General features: G+C 35.7%; 1 protein-coding gene across 13 annotated transcripts in view; it reads right to left on the bottom strand.

The window, feature by feature from the left end:
* The window catches only part of LOC106138697 (guanine nucleotide-releasing factor 2), a 32,040-nt gene that overhangs the window by 5,853 nt on the left and 1,892 nt on the right, over positions 1 to 24,295 (bottom strand). Inside the window, exons 1-22 of one of the 13 annotated variants that reach the window (XM_060953902.1) lie at positions 17,496 to 19,187; positions 14,319 to 14,484; positions 11,890 to 11,998; positions 11,681 to 11,789; positions 11,209 to 11,523; positions 10,479 to 10,617; positions 9,909 to 9,989; positions 9,073 to 9,203; positions 8,602 to 8,692; positions 8,107 to 8,214; positions 7,475 to 7,585; positions 6,729 to 6,836; positions 5,956 to 6,056; positions 5,178 to 5,201; positions 4,267 to 4,372; positions 3,900 to 4,001; positions 3,428 to 3,512; positions 3,237 to 3,341; positions 2,440 to 2,544; positions 1,964 to 2,162; positions 1,333 to 1,344; positions 266 to 425 (exon numbers count right to left, since the gene is read on the bottom strand). In XM_060953902.1, coding sequence (XP_060809885.1) covers positions 266 to 425; positions 1,333 to 1,344; positions 1,964 to 2,162; positions 2,440 to 2,544; positions 3,237 to 3,341; positions 3,428 to 3,512; positions 3,900 to 4,001; positions 4,267 to 4,372; positions 5,178 to 5,201; positions 5,956 to 6,056; positions 6,729 to 6,836; positions 7,475 to 7,585; positions 8,107 to 8,214; positions 8,602 to 8,692; positions 9,073 to 9,203; positions 9,909 to 9,989; positions 10,479 to 10,617; positions 11,209 to 11,523; positions 11,681 to 11,789; positions 11,890 to 11,998; positions 14,319 to 14,484; positions 17,496 to 18,141 — 3,113 coding nt within the window. In that variant the 5' untranslated portion in view covers positions 18,142 to 19,187. Of the gene's footprint in view, positions 1 to 265; positions 426 to 1,332; positions 1,345 to 1,963; positions 2,163 to 2,439; positions 2,545 to 3,236; positions 3,342 to 3,427; positions 3,513 to 3,899; positions 4,002 to 4,266; positions 4,373 to 5,177; positions 5,202 to 5,955; positions 6,057 to 6,728; positions 6,837 to 7,474; positions 7,586 to 8,106; positions 8,215 to 8,601; positions 8,693 to 9,072; positions 9,204 to 9,908; positions 9,990 to 10,478; positions 10,618 to 11,208; positions 11,524 to 11,680; positions 11,790 to 11,889; positions 11,999 to 13,092; positions 13,686 to 14,318; positions 14,485 to 16,011; positions 16,202 to 17,495; positions 19,188 to 24,295 lie in introns of those variants that run through there. The other 12 variants (XM_060953907.1, XM_060953910.1, XM_060953923.1 and 9 more) reach the window with 12 other exon arrangements.

Here is a 24,295-nt window from a genome sequence, read left to right as displayed (position 1 = left end):
TGATAAAACATTTGCATCTACAAAATAGTTTTTGAAAGGAGCATTTTGAAATATTTCTTATGAGAAAGCAAAGCATAATGAAATATTAATATTTTTGTATATCTGGTAATGACAAGCGTCAGAAGGAATCAAAGAGATACAGTTAGGTGCCTTATGCCTCTTTAAGTCACATAATAAAAACAGAAATTAAATTAAGTAATACCACATTAGCACGTTTTTATTAAACTTATTTCAGAACAGTTCAAAATATGAAATGAGTACTCACGTGAGATCAGCAACGACCCTAGTAAGCAAGCTGAGTGTCGACCGCAGCTCGTGAGTTCTCTGCCGATAGTGATGTGCTCGGCGGATCAGTCGAGCCACTAGACCACTCGGCGACACCCACGTGCGATACGTCGCTAGGAACGCTTCCTGATAAGCAAAGTCTGCAAACCCATGGTCAGGTTATACATCTGATCAAGTATACTAGTCGCAATTTGTCGCTACAAGTGGAAAGAGATATATGACGTGATTGATATATAATGCTAGAAATACTATGTAGGGCGAGGCGATACAAATTTGCAATTAACTTTATTCGATCATTTTACATGTGTTTCCTAATCGGTTTCAATTTTCATTGTACTTCAATGCAGCTGAGTATATAAACAGATAAACAGTTTATGCAATAAATGTGTAACTAAATGGCAAGACTGCATGTTATTTTTTGTCTAAGACTTTTCTCCTTGCTTTGAAGAAAATTCCAAAAAATCACGCCATAAATATCTTCGCAATCCACTCACGGCGATAAATTGAGAATAGTAGAAATATATATTGCTATCGAGATCTACTGCGATGTAAGTATTTATAAACAGTCGCTAACATTTTAGAATGTTACTACAGTAAAAGATACTAGATACAAGGAGAATCACATCGCTGAAGATCCCAACTTTTTAAAAGCATGTTACACATTTTTGAAGATTTTTTTAATTAAATTCTGAAATGTAGTGAAAAAAAATTACAAAATAATCTTCAAATAACTGTGTCACATTCAATTCCAAGCTGAAGAAGCTATAAAGTGCTTCGCTGCCAAATTCAGCCCAAAAATGTTTTAGCTTTCATTCCAACGCTAATGTGTTTTTGTTCGAACCAGTCAGTAAAATTGTAAGAGAAGAAAGCAGCTTATTTGATTATATTTATAAGGCATATGGCAAGCTACACTGCAGAAATAAGCATCGATAGAGGTCTTTACATTCCATACACCAACATAGCAATATTTGATAAGCTAAAAGTATTAGTAAACAAAACCAGCGAATCTGTCTCAGCCCCAAGTCATACAATGATTGAACCACTTACACTCGTCCGTCTCTGTAAAGTGAAAGCATGAAAGTTTGAAGGTTAGAAGCAATGGAACGGGTACCATACCGACATGTAATTAATGATATAATTATTTTAGGTATATTCTTGTTCGTGTGGAATTAATCTTGCAATATCCATAGATCCATGCTTAGAATGATTATGACGACAATGCTTAAGTAAGCAATATATGAGTTTCAAATCGCAATGTAAATGTTTCGGAGGTTTGCTTCAAAATCAATAAAAATGTTATGGCTACTTATTACAGACTTCATATATTATTTTATAATGACTATATTGTTTACTCGAAATACTTAGAACTACATCTGACCAACATACATACTTGAACCATAAAAATTGACAAAAAAATTCAACCTTTGGTGCGTGCATAAACTCTTATGTTATCGAATCTCAACCCCAAAACATCTGTCTACTGCAACAGATGTAACCTATTTATTTATTTATCATCCAACTTTTACTGCCTTTCGACAAAAAAATCTATATGACATACCATGAGACGATTAAACTTAACACCAATCGGAAGGGACAAATACAAATGTTTTCATGCGAATGATTAAACCTTATAACCCCCGACATAATGACGTATTAATTAAAAAAAGAAACAGCTTACCTTTGGTAGCTTTAGTTGCGAGTACTATAAGGGCATCTGGATGCCCTCCTCTTACTTCTGGCCCGTCTTTACTTGGTGCTTTAAGGAGGAGCCAGGAGCTGATATCCGTTTGGAGTATGATGTCGTCGGAGTCCGCCGCCGCGGGAGAACTGTTATTTTCACTCGGTGCCGCTGGCGGCTCTATACTGCTTTCACTTCGCTGTTAAGACAAAAGAAAATAATATAATTCTATGAAAAAGCAGAGTAAGCTGTTTTATTATTGGCTTTCTCAATCCAGTGGATTGACCCAGATTGTCATCAAAAAAATTGTAAAATCCACAGCTGCACAACATAAGTAGTCATCATCGGCTTTTCAAAGCACAAACTTTCTAAAACAACAACTTTGCACGTATATTTTTCGAGCCTAGTAATTAGGATATTTGCCTGAATGAAAAAACACTTTAGATTGAGTAAAGTTTAGATGAAGTAATAAGTACCTGTGATGGCACCGGCGAGGGTACCGGCGGCTGCACGATAATCTCCGGCTCGTCCTCCACTGGGAATTTTCCCGGGGTCGACGAACGCACCGAGTCGTCGGAATTCTGTATTCGATAAGTTTTTAGTAATTAGAAACGGAGAACAAAGACAGACGTGACATTCCAGGCGGATGCACGTGAAAGTCACGCCAGGAGGATGGCTTTTAATAAAAAGGAAATCAGTAAAGGACGAATTTAGACCATTCGCAATTTCGCAGATGGAGGATAAAATGTAAAGTGCGCCGATTGATTTTTCAATAGTGCTAAACGTATAAGTTCCGCTGAAGTGAAGCGGTCACGCAGCCTGCCTTTGTCAAACGGATGCAATGCTTTCATTTCTAGCCATTGAACAAATCTGTTACATCATTTCAAAAATGGCATGTTTATAAAGTCTGTGACTGATATTCATATGATAACTAATTAAATAATTTAATTTGGAAATACACACATAAAACTATGTTCACTTTCCATTCCGTAGACCGTATATAGATTCGTGTACTACGTCAGTGGCATGAGAAAGCGAAATTTAATTTACACTAACAGCCAAATAAGGGGTCAATAGCGAACATTGACCTGTATTTTTAGTGTTGTGAATATGGATATTCAGAGATAACTATATTGCTATATGCTATTATAAATAATATATATATTGCTTTATAATTCCTTCCTCCGCAAGGTATTTTAGTGCAAAAGCAAAATAACAATATGCAAGAAAAAAATTAAGGCAAGCATACCATATATTTTTAATTATCACTTACCAAATTATTTAAAATGGATTCGTCAGCGGAACTATTATGTGAATTGTGTGAAGAAGGCCGCGGTGAGGGCGGGGGTAAAAGTTCATTGCTAGAGTTTATTTGAACCTGTAAAAAAGTTCAAAACTTAATTTTGTTTTTTTTATGTAACACAATACATGCATTACTAGAACATATTTCTTATTATTACTTACCTGTTTGTTTTTGTTGACTTTAGGCGGAAGCGCGGGAGGCTCTACCAGAGGTAGTGAACATGCCAGCATACTTTCATCGGAGCCGCTGTAACAAAAACACCTATTTCGATCAAGTAAAAAATTCAGTTAACCCTGTCTTGAAAACATCACTGTGTCTGTACACAGTTGATGTTGTCTGTACACAGTTGATGTTGTCTGTACACAGTTGATGTTGTCTGTACACAGTTGATGTTGATGTGAGTTACCTGTGTAACTCTCATTTAAATCAAATGATTATGTGTAAATATGTATTTTAAAAATATTCCCCATCATCTTTGCATGTTCCAAGATGCCATTATTATCTGGAGCCGTGGTACAATTTTCAACATTTCTCTTTCCACTTTATCACATTGGTGTCGTTTTAAAGTCTCACATATTTTATATAAATTATTTATAACAGATATACGAAAAATATATTTATAGCGTTACATACCTCAGTGGCGGCGCGCCAAAATGTTGTACCGTGAATGACTGCGCGATGGAACGCTGCACGTGTCTCTGCAGGCTCACCGCGCCGGCGCTCGCGTGCTGGCCGCTAATGCAAATTACATTACAATAAGTATTCAGAACTAGTTTTCTAACACACAAACTTATTTGTAGGCCCTTATTTGTATCCTATCACATAAATCAAATCAACAATAGTTTGTCGATTGCATATGACTGCTTAGTGACAAAAGAATACTAATAATAATCAGTTTGGCGTTCAAAAACTACTTACATATAATCTGCAAGTCTATATCTCATGTATGCTACTTTACAATTAACTTAGGTGCTAAAGAACTACACTAGTAATATCTTACCATCCCAAATTGTAGGTATGAATTGAATGGCGGAAGAGATCGGGCGGCGCCGCGGCGTTATTCGGCGGATGACTGCAGTTACCAAACATCTCCATATACGCCATTACTGCGCAGACACAATATCCACTGTTACAATCGGTCAATTACTTTCGCTGTTCAACAAAACCACATTAAAACTATAAAATCAATAATATTTAGAAACGGCTCCTTTTAATGTGGTTTTGTAGAAGAACGAGAACTGTTCTGTTAGTCGACAAGATTAACACTACCAGATTTTGCGAAAAATGTGCCTGCGAATTAGATAACCAATTAACATGGATCGTGAGCACAATGATTGTATGAAGCGCTAAACATTCATCATTGCGGGTGATAATTACATACAACGCGAATTTTGGTTGTTGTTAACTGAAATAGTAATGTGAAGGTGTATTAGCTATTTTACAAAAACTAATGCGTTTTGATAAGCAAGCTGATAATTCCAGAACAAGTGTTCTCTTGCAGCTGTTTGAGTCAACAAATAGTATACAAATTGGAATTACGTGAGTACCTTGAAAGGACGAAACGATATTTTTGGTTGGATCACACAATTTCATTGATCCAGCGAATTTTTATACAGAGTTTATATAAGGCTAGCTGCCTTATAGAAATAGATTATAAAATATCGCGAGTCCGCTGCTTCCAAGACAAAGGAGCCTATTGTTGGATCTTTTAGCCTCTTGTATATCTAAAAAGCAATGCCAATCTATACCTAATGTCAGTGAACAAAAGCGTGTTTTCTATAAGCGTCCAAAATGAATCTCCAACAGTCAGTAACTTGGAGTGGATCCGAGAGCTGACATTGGCAGTTCCCAGTCTGATATTGCCTGTGAGGCTATCATCTATGCACTATAGCGCTTCATGCATCCACTCACCGCTGTATGCGACGCTTTGGAACACTGCCGCGCCGCACCGGCACAACAGACAAACATGCCGTTAAATATATATAACCCTATACAGATTTGACTTTCATTCTCAGTAACCTTCTCCTGGTAAAAAAATTCACGCAATAAAAACCAAATACCAATATTTCTGAATTAAATCACCAGCATTCAGATACATCAATAATGTCAGTATTTTATTGTGTTCAATTTAAGTCTATAGCATACATTTTGATTATTTTGACATCATTCACATACAGTGCAACATCATAGAAATAGAAATGGTGCGACAATCAATATAGACAAGAGAAAAGAATACATTTTGACTAACAGACTGCACAGCTTAAGATGAGATGCACAATATTTTATTGACCAAATTTTTTGATACTATAGACATTCTCATGTCATGTCATATCAACCTAACCTGTGCACTATACAATTTCGTAATAGTGTTTTGTAATGCCGTTGTTTATCATCCATATAATTTTAAACATTTCCAAAGCATTTTTGTTTATGAGCACACCGATACCAAGCACAATTAATATATGTACGAATAATTAAGTGTTGTGTAGTGTAATAGTTCCACTTTGGTAATGTGTTAATTGTAATATAAAATTACGCATCGTAGAATACCGCAAATATTTATATTCCAGTTATTAAGGTGGTCAATCATCATGCCAAATAATTAAGCAACATATTTTTTTAAGCTGGAAATAAATTCTTTGGGGCATCATATGATGTAAAATAATTATAATAGGGAAGGTATACTGACTATGTTTCTTTTTGAGTGGCAAAGGTGGCGGCCGCGGTGGATTATGATCAGCCAACGTATGTGGCCGCGTTTCTCCGTGCACAGAACACACTGGACTTTGCCTGCAAATTCATATATTAAATTTTAACAGAAAATTAAATTTTAACAGAAATAATAGCCATAAAATTGAAGACATCGTATACAATATAGACGAAGAATAAATTCTAGTATACTATCCTATATAGAATAGAATCAGAAATTGAAACCCTACATATCTATTCCAGTTTTAACCAACCGAATATGTTATTTATTCTAATGTTTTCCATAACTTTCTTTCAATCCGGCAGTTAATACATACTATACTTGACGGCCTCTTTGGCGCAGCGCGGTAATACGCTCGTCTGTGACACTAGAGGTCCTGGGTTCGAATCCCGACCAGGGCATGATGAGAAAATAACTTTTTCTGATTGGGCTGGGTCTTGGATGTTTATCTATATAAGTATTTATTATAAGATATAGTATCGTTAAGTTAGTATCTCGTAACACCAGTCTCGAACTTACTTCGAGGATAACTCAATCTGTGTAATTTGTCCCGTATATGTATATTTATTTTATTTATTTACTTATGTGATAACTTATTTTTCTGCAAAACAAACAAAGAGGATGTCGCGACCCTCACACAAATTTACAAACTGTTTCCTGTTCTACCTTTCCTCAGAGACTAGACAACTAAAAATAATCGGGCACAAATTTAATAAACGAAGTCACCACAGTCACAAAATAAAAATACCTACCTGATTTCGACATTGGGGAAGTGTTGTTGCAAGTCTGCTCGCACGTTCCGCCGCTTGACGGGCAGCTCGGGCGGCGTCTCGCTTTCATCTGACGTGATCGACGCCAGCCTGCGGTTGCCAAACTTCACGGTTAGCGGTCTAGCCTTGCTGGAGTTACAAGGGCTCTTGGGTAAGTGGCGACCTTGCAATTCGTTAGGAATGTAATTTTGGACGGATAGGAAATGTGAGTTTTGGAAACACTGTATCAAGTGAATTATTTTATGTTGTAAATTTAAAGTTTATTCAAAGTACAGCAGCTTTCTTCGAATCAAGTTCGATTTATAAAGATTGTCTTTTAGAACGTGCCAGATTTTTTTTACAAGTTAAACTCTCTTCCAATTAGGCTTTCATTTATTCATTTATATACAATAAAACACTCAAAACAATCTACAATCAAAAGATAAATTTTTAGATAGCAAACTGTAATGCCCTTGATCATTATTAAACAAAGATAAATCGAGAGAAAAATAGTATGTAACTATTTTGCTTTCGATTTTTCTTGAATTTTTGAATCATTTGCATTTATCCATGATCCCACTGTTAAATCCCACAAGTGGAAGCCTCATACAGTTCATTTTCCACGAAGTCCCACGCCAAAGCAATGGGACCACTAGAACTAGTAAAAATACTTTCACACTAAGACATACATGAAACACAGCCTAATAATAACAGTATAAGTAAAGCGTGAAAAGATGCAGAACACTCACTTTGAAGTATGGTGCGTGGTTAAACTGTTCATATTGATCATATTCATGCGGCTCTCAAAGCTTTGCAGTGTGCACTTCATTTCGTTCACACTGTCTGAACTGTCAAAACGACTGCAAAAACAATAACAGGAAGCTTGAAAACACAAAGCATTTTGAATTTCGCCAGTGTGGAAGAGTAACCGAGCGGCGTTTCTCACAAAAAGCCCACAAGAGAGTTTTGATTCCCCACAACAGAACTTTAACTGTTAAAAAACTTATTATAAGCAGACTTGCGAAGGTCGATAAAATTGAACAATTTAGAAATGAAAAAGATTTACTTAAGAAAAAGAATGATGATAGTGCCAATCTAATCTTACACATAAATAGACAAAAAATATAATTTATTGGTACTTATTTCATTTGAAAAGTACATTAATTCTTTTGACCCCAAAACACCCTGAAACACACAGTGCGAATAGTTTGAAAAGGACAGATAAAACAAAACATAAACAAGAAACATGGTCGTGCTGAAAGTAAATACAACTGTTGACATATAAATATTTAACAAAAAAGATGAAAAAAGACATTTCCAATGTTCATGAGAAGAAGACTTCAAGACAAAAACACAAAAAAATATTACAAATTTTATATACCTGTCTGAATGGCTTGAGTAGTGATGCGATGAAAACGAAGACGTAAAGTTCTGCTCTGTGGTGATCTCGGTGTGACCGACTGATACGAAGCCCGACTCGTTAGAGAAACTTTAACAAAAATAATAGACATATTACTTTAAATACGGACATACTTATTGTATCAAAATGATGAAGAGAAAATGAATCGTGGGGCATTGTACTTCTCGATCCTATCTCTGATAGTAAAGACGTGATCTTATATTGGCAACACAAATAAAGCACTCAAATAATAATCGTGATAAATCCCTCTTTATGCATTAAATGACAGAAAGAGACGGAGGAATGTCGAAATATTTCAATATCATATTTCTCGGCTATTTTGCAAAATAGTAAATAGAGAGTGGTTTACAAATTGTACTACGTACTTTCGTGATGCCGACCTTAAAAAGAAGCGTTTGTTTCGAAAGCGTAAAAAGATAACGAGTATGACATAAACAAAACAACACACATACATACTGGTGGACATACCGATTGTGGTTGGAGTGCGCAAGCGCGGCGTCTGGCGCGTCCAACGAAACCCGAGTGTCGCCTGCGCAGCTGCATAGACCTGCAAGACAATACAATTTTGAACCTAGCTTCTCCGACAATGGCCACAATTCAATTGGTTCATAAAGTTTGACGTCCGTTTTAAAATGCTTCCCATGAACATCTGGTAGGGAAAATTAAAGGTTTACAAACTTGAGATTCTTTTAAGGGCGGTTCTAGCAACAATGCAACATGTCCCTATCTCTCAGTTTTTATTCCATTACAGATAAACGTAGCTGTGTGACTATTGACTATTTTTACCCTAAATAAATCTATAGATAACTAGCGATAAAGACGTTATATGTAAGTAAAGTAGTAATAAAATGTTAAAAAACAAAAAACAAGTTTGGTTTTTGTATTAAGTAACAAGTAAATTTTATACATAGTAACGCGCTAATTTACCAATAATATCATTAGTAGTGGCGATGAACACATGATCGTGGTTGTTGGCCTCCTGCCCGCTGCGGTCCTCGTCGTTGGAAACATTCAACATGGAGTCTAATGAGCCGCTGCTGTGAGACTGCAGAGATAGCCTGTAACAAACATTAAAATAGGGTTAGAATATGTAGCGAAAACTGTATAAGTTTTTTTTTTTTTTGAGACTTCTTTATGCTTTGGCACACCTTATAGGGTCTCAAGGATCAAGTACGATTATATTTAATGATTTATTTGCACTATCACCCCCTATATCATAAAGAGAAACATTGTTTATGTATTTGTTTGTAGCAAACAAACTCAAACCCTTGACCGTTAAACTTAAGGTAAAATGACAGTAAAATACCTTTTTCATTGAATATCAAGCCAAATATAAAACTTTTCCGAGTGAGGGAGTGGCTGACTAACATACAACATAAATATTCATTGCATAGGCTATAATTACTCATAAACCGATCACATTTGTGAAATATCTATTTCTCGAAACTAGTTTGATGGCGGAAAAGTTTCTTTATTTATAATAAAGACCACAAGATCGATTTCAACAAATAGGTAATATGCAAAATCAAATGTAGATGCAAATATGCGAAATTTTATGAATACATTGACATGTTTACATTATTACCCTGTTTACATAATAAACACCTGTTTTATCTGTCATGTGTCGTAGTTCAAGGTCCAGACTTTTGCAACTAGATTACATTTTATTTTTATTTGATGAACAAATTATTTATAAATACTAATTAACAACCTCAGATAACGAAGCAGATGTTATAGTAAGTCTATTCGTAGTATAAACTTACCTATCAATAGACAGAGCTAGGAGGGAGTTGTCGTTAGCAGACTTGCGCTTAGGTGGCAGCGGTGGGGCCAACTCGATTTTCCTGTAACATAACACTCTCACTTACCATGTGGAAATCTTAAATGTTTTATGGTAATTGCACAGAAATAGAAAGTTGTTAGTTATTTTTGTAGTACGCATTTTCACTACTTGAAATAATGAGGTAACTTGGAGATAACCTTCAAATACAATAAAACACATAACACAAAAAAATATTTCGAACACACAATGAAGTTTAAATGTATTATATAAATAATTAATATTACTCAAAATATGAACAAACAGATGAATGTGCCAGTAGCGTGATTTCATCATAAATAACTATTTTAGCAGGAAAGTCTTAATAGACAGACCATGTAAACACCAATCGACTTCTAAAGATACAATCTTTCAAACTGATACTAGCCTCTTTTGTGTAGCCCATGGTCAGTCTACGATCACGATTCAGGAGAGGAAATTTTACTGCATCATAAAATGATAAACGGTCAGAAGGCCAATCAACTATGGATGGAAAGTGATACATTATAGTTACCTGTTAGGCCTGGCAGGTTTGGGCGGCGGTGAGTCGGGCGCGTCGAGCACCGACTCCGAGGAGTGAGAGGCGCGAACACCCGTCTCTGGACCTCCCTCGCCCGTAAGCATTGAACGTTCCTTCGGCGTCAAGGGAATATCTGAAACGGTAATAAAATGTTATCAAGTTAAGAGTATAGATGAGAAGCAAATCATACTGGCCGGAAATCGAAAGTTACACCTCGTTTTAGACTACTAGTAGGTACTGATAGTCCCCATAGACTAGATAGTCTCATGGCTTGTGATCTTGAAGCGTGTGTATGCACATGAATAAAAGAGCAAAACAAATTTAAAGAAATACGCCTACGAGACTTTTTTGTAATCTTTCTTAGTCCAGTCAAGTAAGCTTCAACTTCGGCATTAAAGCCGGAAAACTAAATAATATAATACTTGAGGTTCTAGATAGAATCTCGTATCTAATTAACCCTAATAATGTAGCTTACAAATATGTAAACTAATATGACGTAGTAACTTATTGTATGTTAAGTTCTTTACGTCCTCTTCCTTAAGAAACTCATTAAGGATTCAATTGTTGAAAATATTTTGAGGTTGGTTAATAAATTTCCATCGAACAAATACGCAGTTACAAAAAGAATCACCTTAAAACAAGTTTATCACACTTTACCTATTTACATAACCTGTGTTTTAACTATCAAGTTAAACAGCGTATAACTTAATATCAAAACAAATACCTGGTAATGAATTCCTTTGCGTTGAGGCACGAGGTGACACTAGGGCTGGCCGAGGGGAGAGGGCTGGCCTTGTCATATGTTGCTGCGCAAGAGTGGCTACTTCCTCTACGGCTGACGTCACCGCCTTCACCACGGTGCTGACATGGTCCGGGGATAACACTGGCGCGGTGGGATCCATCTCTTCGTTCCCGGATTCCGCCCGTAAACTCATCGCAGTAATCTCGTCACACAGCCGGATCAGCATGGCCAGAGCGGTACACAACCGCTTTATAGCGCTGGTTAGTTGCGGTGATCGCCCGCAGTAAGGCTTTATCGCTACAAATGATTATTATTTTAAAAAATGTAATTAACTTAAAATGCGTTTCGTTAGATTCGTAGATTAAAATTGCATTTTCTAACAACACTTCAACGTAAATTCCCAAGCCGAAAATATTTCACTATTTATACAAAATAAACACTTTAATTTATTTACCTTTATGTATATTTGCAATCGATTCGAATACAATGGTCCCATTGTCGGGAAGCATTTCAAGTATCCTCTTAGAAATAACATCGGAGAAGTGTTTCAATCCAACTGTAACCTGCAAAAGTCGCAGAGAACCGCATTATTACCACAAAAGATGCAATTTGCCGGATGAATGGGTATGCTAAATACAAATAAAAAATGTAGCATTGACAAACCTCTTTGACTAGCCGTTCCAGTTCTTTGGCAGGCGTGACTTCCCCCTCCTCAGCTGTGACGGATTTCGCTCCCATATTCCGAAGTTTCGGACTAAGCGGAGAATGCGATCTGAAATAATAATAAGACATAAATTAATGAGATGCGCAAGATACAAACATTTATAAATTGATGCATACTTCACTCTATTTCTGTGGATGATGTAGAACGTAATAAAGGACTAACTACTAGTTCATAAAATGGGTTCATCAGGCAGCCGACCGTAGAAAATTGTCTCAAATTTTCACACCATTAACAGTCACTTTCAAGCTATCTTCAGATTTGAAGAAGCGACTGAGAATCGATTGGAATAATGTGAATAAAATTTCGAAGCATCATTTGTTTATTAAATAAAAGATCATTTACATAAGTCAATGCATGGAATGCATTGCGAAATAGCCCGCTTTGTATGCATGCCCACATAGAGCCACGAATAACGCTAGGCTATATATGATATTCAAGTAGGAGTTCCCAGTTCACCTTACATCGTTGGAACAAACAAAAACAAGATATTTAAAATAATAGACACCCATTAACTAGTGTTGACACTGATAATATCATTATCTACCAAGCTGAATGTCAGCATGACGCCAATATTAAGTAATGGTCGTTAAGGTCTAACATAACTAGTTACTAAAATAACTAACACACTTATTAGAAATCTGTTTCCTTGATTATATTTTGACATAAAAATATAAGTTTATTATGAAATTAAAATATTGCTTTTAAATTACTTACTATGAAAATATACATTTTTATATTCGTTTCACATTCTTACAAAACACAAAAATAAATCACCTTCTATATTTCTATTTTTAAATTATTAGTCTACCTAGAAACAAAAACAAAATCGTCCATAGGCTAGGTTTTGGTCAAGCTTTTTGTTTGTTAGATTAATGTTTAATGTTTAAAAATTTTTGGATGTTAAGATGACAGTCGCCCTGTATAAAAACCAGAACCCTCATCAAATCACCCTGGTTAGGTGGTGGAGGCCAAGCACTTGACACAGATAGGTACGTAAGAAGTTTAATTATATAATTAGAAATTTTCGAAATTGTTACACATTCACGTTAAATTGACATGTAATAAAAAGTAAATGATGTAAGCTGGGTAAAAGAGTTGCACCTTAACGACCGGAATGCAAGTACGTATCTGACAAATCGTACCGTGCTCCATTGTTGGAAAATCTCAGCTGTAGTTTATTTGTTCGTTTGTTAAACCAGTCACCGACGGGCGAGCGTGGAGCGTTCGACATTTAGGATCACCTAAACGGCGGCGCAACGCGACCGTAGAGAACACTCAATCACACTAATTTGGCGGTCGTTTCACTCGGACTATACTTTCGAATAACCTCAACTATGATAAAAAATCGCGTCCATTGAGCGCACAATAAATAAAATGCGATTGAGCCGCGCTGTCCGCTCGGGCGCGGACATTAAAATGTAATCACTTAACATTGCACGCACTAAACTAATGAGATTTCAGCGAACAAGCACCTAATGAGTGCGACAGTCGCGAGTTGTACGCGTGACTCATAATAACACAGTTCAATGCAAAGTCTACATAAGCAGAGCAAACAGTAACAACACCCCTGTTGCACACAACTCAATAGGATATTTTGCACTGCACTACACAGACAACAATCAATACTACATTAATATGATTACATTTTATTCCAATTTTTAATTAAAATATAGTTGAACGACCATTACAATGGTATTGTTCTTCGCCTGATGAAAAGATAAAAATGAGCGACTTTCTTATGTGGCATCGCTGTAAGTCGAGATAACCGAGTTATGTATATTTATCAATGTAGATAAGAAACAATACAGTTTGTAGATTTCATCGCAATGTACACAAGCTGGTAGATAACACTGATATACATTTGAGATAAATTGTTTTCGTTCTATTAACATTTTCTAATACAAATTAGCATTATCATCACTTTACACATTACCTATTTATAAATATTTTTTTGCAATTTGTGGCTGCTAGTAGCTTACGCGACACAAATATTTAGTTTTGTGGTTTCGTAAATTGCTATAGCGATTTAAATATGTGTAACACTTAAACCTGGCTGGAATGTAAAACACAAAACCAAATTATAAAAATGTCTGTCATTTTGTAAATTAAAACAGTTATATGACCAACTGGCGTCACACTTATCGTTGCAAGCAGAATTTTGCCAAATTAGCGTATTATAGCATGGTCATTTAACAATGTTACTAGTATTACACAGAAAATCAAGAAATTATCTTGACAAGAAATATGATTGAAATCAACCATGTTTTCGCTTGTACTTCTACTTACTACACATCAGATCACCAAAGTTGTTTTGGTAAGGGTTGTCAAGTGAAGGTTGTTGGTTTCCAAAAATTTTTATGAACCTCACCTGAGAGCAGACGATAGATGCGCTGGGTGGTGTGCCTGCGCCGGCGACCTCATATTGGAGATGCGCTCCAGAAGGTCGTCCTTGAACGAGCGAGCGCGCCGTGCCAGTTTGTTGGCGCCCCGCAATGAGCCACGGTGCCCCGACCCTGGCTCCCCGCAGGCCTCGTCTGCAATCAATTGACTCATTACATTCTCGCATCATTTGAAGAGAACTTTATATATTGCTACTCCATATACATATATTTTGCTCGATTTAAGCCGTTTTCACGTATGTTTGTGATACCTAGCTTTTAGTTTTATAAATATGTATATTACGTTCATATATCATCAAAATTACTACTTGGTCAATTAAAAAAGGAAACTGGTCTAAATTGGTCTATTCGCTAGGCTTTTACGTTACCACAGGCAGACCCGACAAATTAATAACCTTTTGGTTGGGATTAAATACACATTAATTGTAACTAGTTAAATGTGTGTTAGGAAGATATCACTAGTATTGATAAACTGAAAATATTCCTTGCTTTTTTACATCACGGGACTCATCTCCTCATCATGAAGTACTACCTACTACATAAAGATCTTTAAACTAATATTACTCGTAGTTCCAGTGATTTGCCCGTAAAACCGACTACAAGTAGGTATGTACTAGAAACGATTGTATTACCATAAAAACAAACAACAAAATCAAATTCATACTAAACATTAAACCAGCAAGGTCGTAGTAGTTACGTAAGAATTTCTAATGAATGATGTAACTTATATACATAGCATAGTTTATAAATCACTAATTCTTAAATTGGGATTCACATCCGATGGAATGTCGAAAAAAAAAGCATATATGCTGTGATGTAAACGAACCTATTCATATTTTTAAAAGCTTTTATTCCACGTCCCTAAGTGCTTCTCGATCATTTTGGAGTTAAGTAACAATACATTTTCATTACTTTTACGTTACGTTGCTGTACCGAAACATGTTTCGTTTTATTTAGGACTTTACTTGTCTGCATAACGATTACCCAATCTACTTATGCGAAGTCGTAGACCAAAATACTTATGCGTAGCTTTAATAAATATTTTCTTGAATAAATAATACCTTTAGTAAAAAACAGAACCGCCTCCAATAGATACCTTTTTTTTTTGAAGTACGTTACGTTTCTACAAACTTTTCCTAAGTGTAATAAACAATTTCCTGAAAACCGCGTCAGAATCGGTTCAGCGAAACACGAGATAATCGCGGACAAACGTACATACAGGTCAAACTGAAAACCACCTTTTTTGAAGGCGGTTAAAAACAAACGGAAACAAAGAACTAGCAGCAGTACATAATATAATTCAAATTAAATCAATAAAAAGCAGCCGAATAATCTACCTATTCTACATCAGCAGTGCGTTTGAATGGAACACGAAAACCATAAAAGGTAGTGACCATCAAGCCAGTCTGTTTCATACGTATTAAATCAGTGCTATAAGTATAGCAACCAATGTCCTTTGTCAGGGTTATGTGCAACGACAAATGCAGTTATGCAAATTTGTATAAATATCTTGCATGTATGGCTGATAAATTTTGTGAGTTAATGCTTCTTTAAATCTCCAGATATCATTGGATTTTCCTGTTTTGTGACACGATATGGAAGGCACAAATCAAAAATACATTTTAAGTCAATATAAAAAAATATTGAGGTGTCGTGAATTACCTGCAAACAATGACGCAAAATAAAAATCCGTCAGGTCAAATATTTAAAGCACTAACTGCACAGATGATGGTTCTAAAGTAAACTGCAGTCCTATCTAGGGGAGTCACAATAGCGCACATAAACACGAGTTTATCACTGTGATGACGTTCAAGTTTATAAATAAACTGGAAGGCGACAGGAGGACGCGCCCGAAGCCCCGGTCTGACTGAACGTGAGCGTCGCGCGGTCGCCAGTCCACGCTAGCATCCTAACTCCGTGTGCGTCACACTCATCATAAACACACGCCTGATGTATTAGATCCTACTTAACATGCAGTAGTAGTTACCGCTTGTCCTGTCATACTTATCATTGGTACTACTCCGCACACACGAATAAAACGGTATTTTAAAATAATTCATAGGTATCGCGCACTTTTCAACTTTTTACCAGATATTTTTACGAGTATTGTTGTTCTATATGCTGACGAGCAGATCAATTCTTTTCGCAAGCCTTTTATAAGCCTATTACTATTTGGTCTAGTTTCTTATTAATATAAACAAGAAGAAAATAAAATAAGTGCTTAAGAAAAAGCTACTGGACTGATATCCACTGGACTTATCTGTACAAGAACAAAAAAATAAACCATAAAATATATGTAAATTATTTTACAGTTATATAAAAATAATTATATCTATACAAAATCCATTCATCATAAGTAAACCGAATAAAATCAAAGCCTTGTATGGTATTTGCAACACCTGTCTGTACCCCTTACATTTTGTTTTAGTGAACCAGAGCGTAAACTAGCATTATGATAAAATAGATAATGCGTTGACGATGGTTAATTATACTCATTTTAAATATATATAAAAGTTAAGATAAAATGAAAGATAAATGCCAAAAGTTCTAGCCATTACCAAATCTTTTAAAAACGAAAGTTGTATAATTATAATTGCATAGTTTATTTCCGACACAGAATAAAATGTTAATGTATCTTGATCCAGTTAAAGATAATGTAAAATCATCAATGCATATAACAAAATAATTGGTCATTGTAAATTAATATTATACCCATTAACGTTTAAGAACTATATGAATTTTGCAAAAGTATACTACACTTACTCAACACAGTTTTTGTGTACGGCCTTAACATTATCATAACAATGGATACAATGGTACATTTTCCCGCGTCTCTTACGGCTTGTTATACAAGATCAAGTAGTTCATTAGATGCACTAGCTGCACAAAGCGCAACGACACGAACGAGGAAGAAAAACTGAAAGCTCTCCAGCATTCTCTTCCGTCTTGCTTGTAGAAATGGAACGCGTATCTGGTTGCAATCAACTTTCAATTTTGCAATATGACAATGAAACGCGTTATCGGATTACACATACCTATAGGACCTACAAACAGAAACGTTCATAAAAAACATATAATGTGCTAATGGCATTGATGTTAATTTTAGGTATTAGGTTAAGGTATTAAAGTATTAAATATGGTCATACCATCTCCCTTCCCTCTTTCGCTGTTTATTTGACGATAAACGCCGACACCAGGAGCAGTCCCGCCTTTAGAAATATAACGTTGAGTAGATTTTCGTCGAGCATCCACGACAGAGTAATTCTTAGTATCCTCTTTGTGGATCACTGGCAAACCCTCAACCGAAGATGAAACATAATGCTTCAGTTGTCCTTCATCAGCCAAATTCTGAAGACTTATGCCATTTCGCATTCTTTCTTTAAAAATAAAATGCCCATTTAATTGTTTGCACGTCAAGTTATCAAAACTTTTACATGAAGACAGCTGTTGTTGATTGGTATTTCTTAAAGTATAGTGCCTATCAGGATGAAACACACTTATACGTGGATAGTGGTCAATGATTATATCTGGGGGACTCTTGTACTTTAGAGCATTCGAAGACAATTTTTTTTGTGGTGTGGAAAGTGAAGAATCCGGTTTGTTTCGATGCTTAATATTTTTGATGTTGCGTTTGATGACAGAAGTTCCTCTCTCTTCAAGGACATGTATCACATCTCGCGATTCTAAAATACTTAGCGGATGTAAACCATTTTTATAAACGTGATAACTCCTCTTATTTCTTCGCTGATTTTGACTGTCATCATGTATAAAACTTTCATCGTAATGCGGCATATTAATTTATTCCATCAATATACTATGCCTTGATTTTTATTCTTGGCGTTTCTGACGCAGCACTGTTTCAAAAACTCCAAATGTCCCACCCATTAGTTGTTAGTGTCGTACAAATCCATTATTAATTATTATTATTTTTGTAGGTAATGGTGATATAGTTAAATATAAATTTAATATTTTACAAAAACAAATAAATTCACAGAATAAATACATTAACAAAAGAAATCGAATATTTCCACAAATCAGGTGCTGTTGCCACTTATCCGCAAACACGAAAGCTGGGCCCTGTAGAAACTGTAGAAGTTGAAAGTTGGCGCGACATTCTATTCGTTTATTTCGATTTACACAAATATATAAACAGATTCGTCATTTTTATAAAGTTTGAAAAGCCAATTACAATTAGGTAATAATTATTTTAAGGTGCACATGGTGACGACGCTCGCATCACGTGTTTGTATTAAACGGCTGCCATCCAGTACAACCCACCGACCTTGACAGCACTAATCGACCCCAATAAAATGAACTGCGCCCAAATATATACCACACGTCAATAATTGTGCACGGATCACGTTCTACAGACGATGGTTCGTCCAGCCACCATTAAAATGAACCATCAGGATGCCACCGGCGTACACATTCGACCTATGTTACAACATTTCAATTCAGATATGCATTGAGTAAGTTCTTGTAAGTCACGAATGTATACAAACGAAAGTTACGAAATCAAGTTTAAATAAACATTTACGCTAGGGTGAAATTTGTTAGGCGACATTACAATATTCACAACTTTCTCTAAGAAACCACTACACTGATCATTCCACTTAGTTTTGGACTTCCTAACGTTTTCGGTGCACTAATACGAAAGTAAAATAAATTTCCTGAACATTTGATTCACACGATACACAACACTACACACTGAAGATTGAAAACACAATGTTGACGTGTAGATCGGGATTTGGAGAGTAACATCAACTGATGAAACGCCAAATCTAAAAATAATTTTAAAAATTTTCACAGAACGGTCTCAGTATACAGCACAGCGACTAGTAAGCGAACTCAGGGTGAGCAATGAAAACTCTCGACCGGTCAGATTCAGAGGTTCTCGCAGTTCATGCGACCAACAGGTGCAGACCTCAACAACGGCACGGCGGTACTGGCACTAGCACACGATGCCAACATCGCTGCTGTGCCCCAATGAGAGTGAAAGTGCAGGCTCCGCCGCGCATCTCCGGTGTCTGCGCCTGCGCACACCTGTCTTGACAAATGACCAATTCTACGCTAATTTGATCATTACCTAACTGCCGTAACCTCTTCCTACACCGTACAAATTGCCAGACAGTAAACACATATTTTAATACATAACCATAATGTGCACACAAGCAGCAAAGCATATAACCATTAGTGACGAAACTAAAACATAAGTATCACGCATAACATAATACTCCATTCGCAACATTGTCACGACATAACTATGAAATGCGCATAGTGATTATTAGAAAAAATAAAATCATTAGTCACAATATGCAATCGATATCCAATTTACATTTAGTTCATAATCAAACATTATCAAATTGGGAGAAGTCTTAACTATTATAGCTGAGTTTGTAGCTTCTCTCTCTAAATAGGCTGACAATGCAAGATTATTACATGTATTTGATCTGATTATGGAACTGGAAGGTGGCAATGGCTATAGAATTTGGACTCTGTATTTAAACGACACAAATACAACCCAATCGAAAGGGGACTTCAATGTAATCATGTAGATGGTAACGATGGCTCATTAAATGGAGTTAAGAAGTGGCCAAAGGAATTCAGTTAGCACCACATTAACTGTGATTCTTTTAAACTCGTTGAATTTGTTTGATCTCGTTATACTTAGTAAAACGACAGGGTAAATCCTCAATGAGGGTTAATCGCTTATTTATGTAGGTATATAGATTATTCGGGTGATAATATAAAAGCATTTAAAACCAAATTTTTGTCAAATGTAATAGTAATAAATTACCTTCCAAGTACCTACCAAGGCATTACTACTTGTCTATGTGGCGTTACTTTAAAAGAAACTCAAGATCGCAAAGTGCACATCTATGGAATAAAGAATTGTGTTAGTGATCTGTGTCAGTTGACCATTAGAGGCTTTGGCAGGGCTGCATGCAATGGGATCCGAATTACTTATAAATCTATAACTACATCTAAGCACGCAACACGCAAATATCACACAGATATAGAATTTTATGAATTCATGCAGCATTGACCCAAAATTTAATATAATAAGAATAAGAGACTACGAATTTTACAACAAAATCTTTTTTTTTTAGTTTCAACTTAGAGAAGTATATATCTGACCTAGGCAGAAAGCCACATTGACTGTCAATTTCCTCCTAGCATTCCTGGTTCCGGTTGCTTGCGCAGATAGTTTGACCCTGATCCTACATTGGGTAAGTCAAGTTTTTTCACAGTCCAATTTTAAAGTGCCGGGAAACGGCACAGCACAATTGTTATTAGACGACAGATAAAGAATCGCAAGTCACGATACAAGAGAGTCCATAGAACTTGCAATAATTACAAGCCCGAAAGAGCTAAAATCCGTACGGTATTGGCAACTTGCAATCAGACTAGCGGTAACATAGACGATCGCTTATTTGATGCCTTAAGAGAAAATTTATGACAATTAAAAAAGATTTGGGAACTTACTTGTATCGAAAAAAAATACTTCTCTATTTTTGTTATAAATATAATCAATAGGAAAGAATATACATTATAAATTTAATTATTTAGTAATGTATTTTTTTATATATATAAGCCATTACTTAGAGCGTCTGATGTACTAATGCAGGCGCAGAATGGCCACCGACTATGGGCAAAGCAGCTCGCTTTCCAATAAACTAGCCGCGATCGTGATACCTAGGCTAACGGGATCATAGACTTCCAAGTAACTTGGCGATCGTTACACTCTGGCTACTTAACCACGTACAAACAGCCTCAATATTATTGTGTAGTTTAAACGTAAAAAGCTTTATTATTTACTGTGAAATTATTCTAACAGAATTATATCGGCGCACGATATAATTCAGGTCATTTTGAGAATTTCCATACAAAGTGTGGGTTGCTTCGAAGTATATAAAATAATTTGATATATTTTATTTTGTACTTGAACTAAGGCGGGTTGCGAAAGAAAATAGATGAAACTGAACATTTGTTTCGTTTATTGATTATATTAACGACAATCGTGCCAGTTGGGTTTACTCAACATTGCGGTGATAAAGCATCTCATTTCATCGTGACCACGACATGAATCTTTGAAATAACTAACAGTAATGCTAAAAAGAATTACCCAGTTTGCCAACCAACACTATAGCAATAACTTAAAATTACTTTTGCCCTGGTTTTACATTTATGCAAGCTTCCGAAGATATAATCCTACAAAAATGTCGATTCAACCCGAATAAAAATAAAAACGCTAGCAAATACTAAATATGAAGGGAATATTAAGATATTTAAAAAAAAAAAAGGAACATGTCATGTTGCAATAAAAATTTATTAAATAAGAGACAATAAGAAAAATATACAAAGCAATAAAGTAATAACAAACAAACAAGTGCAAAAAGCAAATTTGACACAGGGAGTCAGTCAAATTATGTATATTAAAATATAAAGCAAGTTTCTCAGGAAAGAAACTTAGTGAAAATATAAGAGGAACCTGTTATATTATACATACAAACATGTATGGTCGGAAAGTTAATAAATCGATTTGCTCTGCGAAAGGCCCGAGACACACTTGTCTGGTGATTGCGCAACCACTTGGTTAAGACTTGGCCCTTGTAATCGTAAGACCAATTGCTTCGTCGGTACGGTACAAACGATACTATCCCTCAAGACTAAAGGCATTAGTTTTTTTTTTATCTATTCCTTTCGTAATCGAGAAAAATCGTATATTACATTGGCCTTAGCAATTAAATTTAAGGTCATCTTAATATCATTCTATTTAGAAACTAACTAACCTTCTGTTAACTCGACTACGACCACTACTAACCATCATAAAAAATCGGGTTAGGATAGAGATTCTCATATTTTCCTATCACTTTCAGAACCTGCATACTACCTATGCAAGGAATAAATATTTGACTGATGTCGCTACTTGACATATCAAGGTAATCAAGTTGCCAAGACGGCAATGGTCATCAAAGTGAATCAAGTTCTATGTACTGAAGAGAATTGAATTGATTCACTCAAACATTTGCAAGAAAGACGTTATGTAAATAGCTCTTAGAGCAATCTAGGTAACATGTAGCAACTGCAAATGGGTTCCTTATAACATAACGGGTATAAATGCAAACATACAACAGTAGGTAATTTAGCAGAATAACTTCAGCACAAGTAAAATTTGTAGTTAAATTATTCTGACTTTGCATCTTTGAGCTCTTGAGGCACCGTGCCTAGTGATCTACAACTAGGATCAAAATAATCGCGGATATACGCTTTACGTCCCGTTTACTTAACGGCACTAGCATCAAATAAATAATTTACGGTTAGGAAATGAGATTCTGTAGACAAGTTAGTACCAAGAGTGGTAGTAATAACAAATTTATAGAAATAAATGGTATAACGTTTAGCATTATTATCTAAGACGAGTCAACGGGAACGCGTACCAATACGCGCGGTCACGTGGGCTAGCTAGACAGAATCCGTGACTATTGCTAACGGTTAGGAAAGTTTCTTTAATTGTTACCTTATTTCAATCTAATTAGTGTAGTTTCTAAGGGAAGCAATGGCAACTAAAGTAATAGACAAATACATACATACATAATCAATATCACGCCGAGGGATAGGCAGAGACTACACCTTTTCCAGTGGCGATTCCTGGTGTTTATAATTGGGGTGGCTTCAGCTTTTATTATATAGGGTGTAGTGTTAAGTGCGCAAAACCTGAAAATCGTTTCTTCGGACGGTCAATCTGAACAACTTTCAGTCTTTCAATAAGAAACCACTTTGAAATCGCAAAAAAATACATTTCATACAATTTGACATTTTCATTTTTGTATGAAATAGCTGATATTTTCATGTCTATTATTAACTAATTACTAAATAAAACGTCAATTAAATCAATAGAAAGATAGGAAACGTAACAAACACTATCACAAATCTACATTATCTTAAAAAACATGCGGAAATTCGTTAGGTAGTGCGCTATTCACAGAGTGCCAGACCCGCGTTTCAAACTCGAGTTGCGTTCGTGATAGAAGACCGCAGCACTCGTAAAATGCAATTTTTGTAACTATGTCTAAATAATTAAGTTGTAAGTATACAATTTGTTACATTTTATTTAATGCTTAAAAATTATGGTATGGCGGCGCCATACGCGCCATCTTAGAGAAATCGCCACTGACCTTTTCACTTGCCATTGCCACAATCCTTACAAACTTCTTTCACTTTATCTACATTCATAAGTCTCTTCATTCGAGCTCGAACTTGTCGGTATCAGGTACTCTTGACTTAATCATTTACCAGGACGTTTAGATTTGGTCAAGGAGTTGATTTAATTTGCAGGAGGATGCGTAGGTCCTAGGGTGGTTCCTTCGTGTAAAAACTTAATCAATCCAAGATCATGGTCATGAATGTTATTGGGATTAATGCCAGGGGAAAAAACAATATTTTCTAAAATTTTTAATGTAAACATCATCAATATCAGTAAAGAAAGATGAATTCGTTCATGGAATGTTTGGCCATTGAAATTGCATCAGAGCAAAATACGAATAGATGCATGCATGCAAAACGATTCTGCATCTGCGCTAGAACTTACAAAGGAATTTCTAATTCAAATAGTGAACTGAGCTCAATCCCGTTACCGTCTTTGAACACGGCGCATTGCGAGTGAGGCGTTAGTTCGACCTTAATCTGGTTAAGTATTATTATTAAAAATAAAACCTACTGATACAGCCACGTTACAGCTACGTATATGGCTAAATTTTCATTTCCACATAAAATTTCATTTACACTTTACCCTTTTTTCATAAATAAGCAGGCTATCAATTTTATCTTTCAGTCAACAAGCTTTTACAGCGTGTTTTTGATAGCATTTTTATTTTAATCCTTAGCTTCCAGGTCTCTGCTACCAGACACAGACATTTTATTTCATTTCATACTCAACAAATAT

This window comes from Amyelois transitella, chromosome 4, assembly GCF_032362555.1.
Source record: "Amyelois transitella isolate CPQ chromosome 4, ilAmyTran1.1, whole genome shotgun sequence".
Lineage (NCBI taxonomy): Eukaryota > Metazoa > Arthropoda > Insecta > Lepidoptera > Pyralidae > Amyelois > Amyelois transitella.
The sequence above is the reverse complement of the archived record's forward strand: the minus strand, read 5'-3'. Positions and strand labels throughout refer to the sequence as shown.